Source organism: Simochromis diagramma, unplaced genomic scaffold (assembly GCF_900408965.1).
Source record: "Simochromis diagramma unplaced genomic scaffold, fSimDia1.1 OVJJ01000545.1, whole genome shotgun sequence".
Lineage (NCBI taxonomy): Eukaryota > Metazoa > Chordata > Actinopteri > Cichliformes > Cichlidae > Simochromis > Simochromis diagramma.
Genome location: NW_024387371.1, coordinates 6730648 through 6739307, shown reverse-complemented (window position 1 = coordinate 6739307; position 8660 = coordinate 6730648). Strand labels below are relative to the sequence as shown.

The 8660-nt window shown below is 40.0% G+C and overlaps 1 protein-coding gene across 1 annotated transcript; it reads right to left on the bottom strand.

The window, feature by feature from the left end:
- Positions 1–699: 699 nt before the first annotated feature.
- On the bottom strand, positions 700–7889 carry plp2b (proteolipid protein 2b). The gene is made up of 5 exons (XM_040007754.1): positions 7530–7889; positions 3327–3482; positions 3132–3230; positions 2146–2242; positions 700–2044 (listed from the first exon to the last, which is right to left on the bottom strand). The coding sequence occupies exons 1-5, from the start codon at positions 7623–7625 to the stop codon at positions 2031–2033; spliced, it is 462 nt and encodes a 153-aa protein (XP_039863688.1). The 5' UTR covers positions 7626–7889; the 3' UTR covers positions 700–2030.
- Positions 7890–8660: the final 771 nt, after the last annotated feature.

The following is an 8660-nucleotide window of genomic DNA, read 5'->3' as shown; positions in this document are numbered from 1 at the left end:
ACAAACACCTCATACCAATTGCGCTGTAGAGGTGTTGATTTGAGCTGGTCTAGATCAGCTTGTTGGCTACAAAACCTGGATACATTAGAGTCAATGACTTGACTATGAACTCTGCTGTATAAGTAATATCTAGAGTTAAATTTGAGGCCATCTGTCCAACAGCTAAGGCTTTGCTCAAATTAGGTCATGCAACAGAAAAATTGCCTGAAGTACACCAGCAAATCTACAAGAGAATAGAAAAGAATGAAGGTGTCGCAATGGCCCAGTAAAAGTCCTGACGTCAACCTGACTGAAATGCTGTGGTGGGACCTTAAGAGGGCCGCTCATCAACGAATACCTGCAAACCTCGATGAACTGAAGCAATAGTGTAAAGAAGGGCGGGACAGAATTCCTCCACAGCAACGAGGGAAACTCATAGTCATGCGGAAAATGATTACGTCAAGTTATTGCTAGTAAAGGTCATTCCATGACTGAATCATGGGAGCGTATTTAGTTTTTCTCAGGATTGCTTCATCTTTTTGTTTATCTTGTGCTTTATTTACCCAATTTTTATAGACCTGACAAGGACCAGGTGTCCTGATATGCAATACCTTGGAATAGATAGTGTACTTTTTACCATGACTGTATACACTTGTAAATGAAGCACGTTAAGATAATTTAGCAGGACACATGAGTGTACAGAGCAAGCCAGAAAACTCATTTTCTTTGTGGTAAAATGGCTTTTATTTCCCTTTGAACTTTTAAATTACAGACTCTTGTAAAGCATATTAAGATGGAAAAAAAAAACAAAAAAAAAAAAACACCAAAGGGGTTGAGGAAAGACTCGCAGTACATATCCTAATGTTAACATAGCATGTTCAAAAAAATGGACTGTGCTACTTAGCAGTATACAGTCTACAGAAAAATATTGTAGCACCTTAAAAAAATGTGTTATAAATGTAAGAAAAATGCATAACCTGAGCAGGAATCCAAGAGCTGTAGGCAAAACTTGAGGATGACGATGTAATTTTAAATAATAAGTGAGGTTGTTTAGTTAATGGGCTATCTATGGGTCCTAAATTCCAAAACTCTAGAAGAAAAACGACCAAAGACTGCTGATTAATGAAAATGAAATCAAATGTTTTAGTACTTAGAAACAAAAGATGAAACGGAAGAAGGTGAGGGAACTGGTTACTCTGAATGAGACTTTTAAGGCACTGTAAAACACACAGAACACTATTAAATAACAGAAAAGCAAAGGTTTAACCAGCTGAGAAAGTACGAAAAAAAGTCCCCCAAGAAGACATTTATAATATTAAACGATTCAAAAAGCACCACCTCTGTGTCAGTTGCTTCTGAAGCCCAAATAACACAGTTACTATTTACTACAGCAGTCCAACAGTGAACAGTAGACAAGTGTATTAGACAAGTTGCATGATGACGTCATCCAAAGTCCTCCTAGAAGGAAGTCTGGCCATTTGGCATCTTGATAAGACCATTGGGCACTTATATGGGGAGATATTTTAAAGGATTATGAAAATGAACTCTTATTTCAGTGATTAAGGGGACACCTGGAAAAAAAAAAAGAGTGCTTTATGAGTTTGCTGCCCCCAAAATAATGCTTTAAAAAGCTTTTTATCCCCCAGGAGGTTATACTTCACCAGCATCTTTGCTGTTATGGAATTATCTCAGAAGCATCGGTTGAGGATTCTGTGAGTGCTAGGTCGCTCTTTCATAATCTCTCTGCATTAATCAAAGTGTTCCCTATTATTGGCAGCTTTCCCCTTTTAGTCTGGTTGGAATAAAAGTTTGAGAGGGGAATCCCTCATGGAGTAGACATACAGACAGATGCCAGCACCCCTTATTAAGGCTATGTCATCTTCTTTTCTGTTTCTTATCTGTTCAGGCCATGCAGCAGCATTTATTAAACTGTGACTTGCTCATTTTACTGTCCATCCTCCTCTCTGACCCGCTCCTCTGTTAACCTTTGCCCAAATGACTGCTTTTGGTTCTTCTGTGTTCTTGACAGAAGTATTTCTGTGTGAGAACATTTAAACTCTGTCATCTGTTAAAAACAAAAACAGTCAAGATATTAGAGAAAATTGCACATATCAAATAAAGCCAAGAACGCGTTTTGAATGCATTAACAAAAACTGTTTTTCTCACCAGTTGGAGCTGCTGAGTGCTGTCTGTTACTTTTGACTTGGAGGAAGATTGTGTAGGTGTCGTATGCAAATATCAGCCCAGCGATCAAGCCAAACACCTAAGAAGCAAGAACTGACAATCAGAATCACAACTAACACAAATACAATCTAAATAAATTATCAGTATTTTGTTAAAGTTAAGTGCCAGAAGACTTTGTGCTCTTCACACTATTAGACACTTTGGTTCATGAAGAAGCCAATGTGGGGACAGGCTTGTGCCTGATATACAGCTGCAAAGCACATGTTTGGGACTAAACACGTGATTAATACAAAAGACTACATGTAGACATAGCATACCACGAGGATGGTTGTGGTGGGGAAATGAGATGTGAAATTTATCTTTAACATACAGAAAATCTACTGTCATTAGGAGCATGATCAACTTCTCTCACTCAAAGGGACTTGTCAAAATTGCTCATTGTTCATCTGAGGATTTGTGAATCTGCACTGAGTGTTTTCAGTGAGAGCAGCAGTATGTTCAGTCAGACCTCATGACCAAAGTAATACAGTGACAGTTGTCAGTACATCTAGTGGCAAAAAACTACAATAACTCATCTTCTTAAAGATTTATCAAATTCAGGGTCCCTGGTCCCTATCATGCTTGTGACATGTGATATAAGCATGACATCATACTGGACAGGACACCACATATCTGCAACTTGCATGCAAAGTTTTTAAAGGTTACAGGTGTATCCTGCTCAAAGGCAAAAACTAATGATAAAGCAACTTTAAAATGGGTTTGTTGGTTTTTTCCGCTTAAAAAAAAACAAACAAACAAAAAAAACAACAACTTTGTTACACCAGGCATTCAGTTTTCACATGTATAACTGGCAGCACCGAAATTAGTCAGTGGTAACAGCCATCAGTTGTCAAGATAAACAGAAATAAATATGAGCAGATTCAGTATGCAGCTAAGAACTCAGGCTGAGTCATTCTGGCTTAACGAACCGCGCCTGCGATACGAGCTCCATCCCCAGATCCTCCAATGAAATTGACCAGAGAGGTGATGATGTAGAGGACGGCACCAATCCCAGCACGGAACAGATCCTGCACAAAAGAGGGAAGCGAAAGATGAAGCATTATGCAATTTAGCACAGAAATGTGTCAGAGGGTGTGCATGCAGTTATGTGTGTGCGGACTCACAGTCCAGACCCAGTTGATCACTAGGATCTGCTTGTCCAGGTCCATCATGAAGATGCCGAAGAAGATCATGGAGAAGATCATCTCACATATGGCCAACGCAGAGTAGCCTCCATACACGGAAGCAGCATAGCAGATGATGACGATAAAACTGACAAGCTAAGATAGAGATGAGAGAAAAGAGGAGATAAGACTTGATATCAGTGTAAATTTCACAGGAAACTAACACCCACACTGCGTAAATTCCTCTACCCTGTTGGGAATTTCCAGGTATAAAAATCAGCTGCAATTTCTCTGAGATAGGACTGCACATTTTTGTAGCGTCACACAGCAACAGAAAATAATCTGTCTATAGAGCTGTCACGTCCAGCTGGACAGTAAATGACTCCAACAAAGGCATCATTATTCTGCTTACAGCAGCCACTTGACTACTTCCAAGTCAACATTCACATGACAACAGCTATTCATGCTAACAAATTATTTTCTAGACAAAATACTATTAGAGTGAGACAACTGAACAGAGCATAATGCACAGTGTCTGCCTATCACACGCTGCTTTCATCTTAGATTTACAGCCAGTGATTGTTTCATCATATTTTTCCATATAAGGGGGGGAAAAAAAAAGTCAGCGTGCATTCTTCTCGCTCCAATGAAACACGGCCAGTGTGGAGAAACCATAAACTCAGGCAGCCTACAGCTCACTATCAGTCTGTTTTTCAATATCGCTATTGTTGCCGCTGTCAAACTGTGTGGGCAGATGCTTTCACACAAAGTTATATAACAGCCGTAAAGGAGAGCAAACTTCAAAGGTTCAAAAGTATAACTATATTTGCTAAAACACACTAACTGGCATTCATTTTATTTGATTTGTGACAACATTCAGGGAATCCTTTTCCTGCACATTTGTGTTTAAACCTCACAGCAGGGTTTGTGCCACTTACACACGTGCCAAAAAACAAGACTGCATATATAGGAAAATGGGAAATTACATTAAAACCCACTGAAAACATTAGATTTATGGTGCATAGGAATGAAAAATTATATTCCTTCTTTTAACTAATGAATTTACTAATTAATCAGTGCAGGTCTTAAACACGTAAGTATATATATACTTACTTTTTTACCCTAAATCTTATATTAGGTATGATTCTTTTTTGACCCAGAGCCTTTTAAAGAAAGCACATCACATCATAATCTATGGTTACATTCATCATAGTCGTGTAATACTTACTAAATAAAATCACACTCTTAACTCTGACATGCATCTAAAAAAGGCAGTTGCACTCAATGCAATGTTTTATTCTCAGACACAGACGACTCAGGAGACAGTGTCAAATCACAGCAGTCTATATGATACACGCATGATTTAACTGACTTGACACCAGCCCCTACATCTGTCACTACAGCCTCCCCTCCCCACACACGAACACCCAGCCAGCAACTCTGATGCATCAGTAGTTCGTGTGTTCCTGAGACTGGCACAGGCTGCCTCTGTAGTGCAGTCAGGAGGCTGAGGCCAAGGCCCTACACAAAAGAAGCTCTATTCGGGCTCGAGGCGGCTGCTCTGAGAGCAGTGGCTACTGAGGAGGCCGTCGCACAGAGAAACACCCACTACACAAGAGTCCCTCTGAACAAGAAAGTCTCTGAGTTGTTGACACCTTTATGTTTTGCACACAGCAGTAGATCTGTTTGCACCAGGCAGCTTTAAAAGATCCCAGGCAGGATCTTTTCAAATCAGAAAAATAAGCTGCTCTCGTTGAATTGACTGGGAGGGAAACTGTTGTGAACGGCTGGCTATTTATAGTCAGCAGCAACATGAGGGCAAAGACGTAGTACACAGTGCAGAGCCATTCCAAACAGCAACAGTTGCTAGGGAAGTCAATGAATGTGTGCAAGAGCAAGAAGGGAAAGTCCTATTTCATCTCTCTTCTTACTTAAAACTACTCATTTGTACCCATTATACACGTTGCATTCCCCACCCACCCCCAAAAAAACCTGAATCACTAAAAACGGATTTCCACTCTTCAATCACTGAACTAGTTCACATTCTTAATATTATAAACAAGGTCATTAATTAGCTCATCACAACTCATTGCCACAGACTTAACTGTGCCATGTGAAACATGCGCTACATGGGTGTGACTGCGACCTGCGAGTTGCTCTGCAAATACAAACATGTTCATGCATGGTCATGCTTCTTACAGGCAGAATTAAAAAAAAAAAAAAGGTCTAAACCTAATTTGGTGATGCACTGAAACCTTGAGGCTAAAATACTGTGCGTGAAGTCAGGAAGTTTATTCCTTCACATTTTTGGTTTAACAACTGGCATGCTTCTGCATCCCTGCCTGCTGGGATGAGATACCCCTTTTCCTATTAAACTGGAAACACCCATAATAAGCAGTAATCACATTTGCCTTCCTGTTTGCTCCCACGGTCCTTCTCCCTACACTCCAAAGCATTTCAGATATCCACCATCAGATGACTTCCGTCTGAGTTTATCAGTCTCCAGTAAAGTAATGAGTAGGAGAGGAAACAAACTATGAAGGGTGTTCAGTGAAGCATAAAGCAAACCTATCCTTGAATGGCAGACCAGAGATGTGCGTGTTAAACATTTCATGCATTCTTTGTTCCCAGGGTAAAACTTCACACCAGCTTGGAATTTCCATTATCTGGCAAAGCGGATTTTTTTTTTTTTTGGGGGGGGGGGGGGGGGTTTTACAGTGGGCAGACTACTGACCACCAACATCTGAGGGGCTGCTTTATAATGAGCTTGTCGAGCTATGAGAGCAAAAAGTTTGATGGCGGAAAAAAAGCGCATTCTCCGTTTTACTCAGTGGCACGCATTAAAACATTTTGTTTTGGATATTAATGCTGACCCGTTTTATTTGTTTTTCCTTTTGTCTTTGCAGTTTACTATGTTCAGTTTATCCTTTATTGGGTGGATGAATGCTATTAAATATTTGGGATCTATGTTAACAGTGAACCTATTAAAGCAGAAACATACAGGAAATATCTGGCAATTTGTACAGTTTAATGTTTGGTTGTGTTAACACAAGTCATTTCCCTCGAGTCATGTAGGGTGATCTGATAAAACTTCGACTCAAAAGCTTAATGTGAAGCTGACAAACACTTTAAAAGGTATTCATTCTCTGCCTGAAGGAAACAAATCAACTACAAGTAAAAGTCCTATATTCCAAAGCTTCTGTAATCATATTACTCAATCCGTACTGTTGTCTTTTTACTATACATATGGAATTTATTATAAGTCTCCAAGTGGTGCTGATTGTTTTGCATTCTCATACATTGCGTTATATTTCACCAGCTGACTAGATTCTATAACAAAAATCTTAGTTTGTAAATTGCAATACAGAGAAAAAAAGCAGTGGAAGTGCAATGACATCAAGTACAGTACTTAAGTAAATTTACTTAGATACTGATCCACTGACAATACGGAACTTATGCAAAGTATTTAAACTTAAAGTGACTCATGTGTTAAGAGATCACACCGCTGTGAAATGCAAACAAAGGCGTTCATGTGAAAATAGTGGTCAAGGACAGTAAAGTACAACAGTATTCCCAGACAGGAAGTCATTTTAATTTGCCACTACGACAGTTTATTATTAGGAGCTGGTGGTTGTTTGCATTTATACTTCTATTCCTGCCTTTGCGGGGTGCATGCAGTCCTGTTAACCAGAGCCAGATGTGCAAACCTATAATGTGGGATGGAAAATCCTTTTATGAGCCTTTATACTACCAATAATGTGATATACTTTGCATTTTGCTACTCTGGCTACAGACAATATCCAGCCTGTAAGTGAGCACGTGAGACGGTGGGCTGAGTTAACCTATGTGACCTTTAATGATCAGCATTTCAGCTCCTTGGTGCAAAAAGCAAAAACAGTGGAGCAGCAGTGACAGGTGGAATCCCTTCAACTCTGAGAAAGCACATACTTTTCATTCCTTATACAGACTAGAGTGAGAAATGTGAATAAGAAAATAGAAGAAAACCGAGCAAAGGGAAAATGACACATTAGTGATTAAAAAAATCAATAGATACAGAACACAAATCCACTTAGCCATCTATAAATTATTGATTAGTTACAAGTGAGCTTTACACGCAGCATATTAAAGCCATATCTGTGAGTCGTTAAACGTGGATCATCACAGCAGAGCGGCACACAAATATCACAGTGAGAACAAACTTACTATTTCTGCTGCCAGGATGAACCCTTTCTGGGTCTTCACGTAGCTTTTCAGCCTCTCCACGCAGCTGGGAGAGCCGGACGCACTTGTATCAGCCATTCTGTACTTTATCAAAGTTCACTAAACAGACAGTGTGTATTCGACCCCTAACTACGAGCAGATTAAACAAATGTTCTTCTTTCTTTCTTTAGTGGAGGAAAGTTTGGAGAGTGCTGCCCTGGTGCGGTTTATCGTTGCTCTTGCTTAAATTGGCGAGTCGTTATTTTCCCCTCAGGCGGATGAATCAACTTCTCCGAGCAGAGGTCTTGATGAAATGCGACTCCAGCACGACCACAGAAGCTCTGCGGAAACTCTACAAGAGGGAGGGACTAGGAACCAGCGGAGGAGTTCACTGCCGGGCGTTGGCTCGCTACCGCTTTCCTCAAGGGGAGCTGTTTCTCTGCAATTACCCGAAGTTATTTTAATGTTTTATGTCATTTTAGGTTGTTTACATTTGCTTTATACCGTGGCGCTGCCGGGGATTATTTAACTGCAAATAAACTAGATTGTTATGCTGGTGCTTGTGCTTTATTATTTGCACAGAGCGCTAAAATCCCTAAAAACTATATGTAGGACGAAGAGAATGGGTTGCTAGAGAGCAAAGAAACCATGCAAGTTACAAGTTTACTTACAAATATGTTGCTTTATTACATACTTTCCCCGTCTCCCTTAATAAGTGAAAACAAGAAGGCTGACAGGAAGCTAAACAAAAGACTAGAGCTTCAGTCCAACTTTTTTCTTTTCATTGTTTTCCTTGCATCATATTCGCTGACATATGCATAATTTGTGACTTTGAGCACACGCAGAGCAAAAAAAGAAAAAAAAAGTGCGACATGCCAGCTTGCACGTGAACAGGGGCGTTTCCAGGTTTTTTTCTATTGGGGTGGCAAATGGCATGGAGCGACGACGAGCACGAGCCGTGAGGAGTGCAGGGTATTTGATCAGAAATAAACCCAATGTAGAAAACGGGTGTGCAAAACATTTTCAGCCGTGTGTGGAGTCTTGATGCAGATGGTATTATGAGAAATGGGAAAACTTGTTTTGTGGTTAGTAGTAGGGGCGTGTTTTGGTTATTGATTTAAATCGATTCTAGCT

Excerpts from the sequence above, each read along its gene's own strand:
- plp2b (XM_040007754.1), bottom strand. The coding sequence starts at position 7,625 with ATGGCTGATACAAGTGCGTCCGGCTCTCCCAGCTGCGTGGAGAGGCTG. Across the intron at positions 3,231-3,326 it reads TGATCAACTGGGTCTGGACT|GATCTGTTCCGTGCTGGGAT; the intron begins GTGAGTCCGCAC and ends TCTTTTGTGCAG. Across the intron at positions 2,243-3,131 it reads GAGCTCGTATCGCAGGCGCG|GTGTTTGGCTTGATCGCTGG; the intron begins GTTCGTTAAGCC and ends CTTGCTTCTTAG.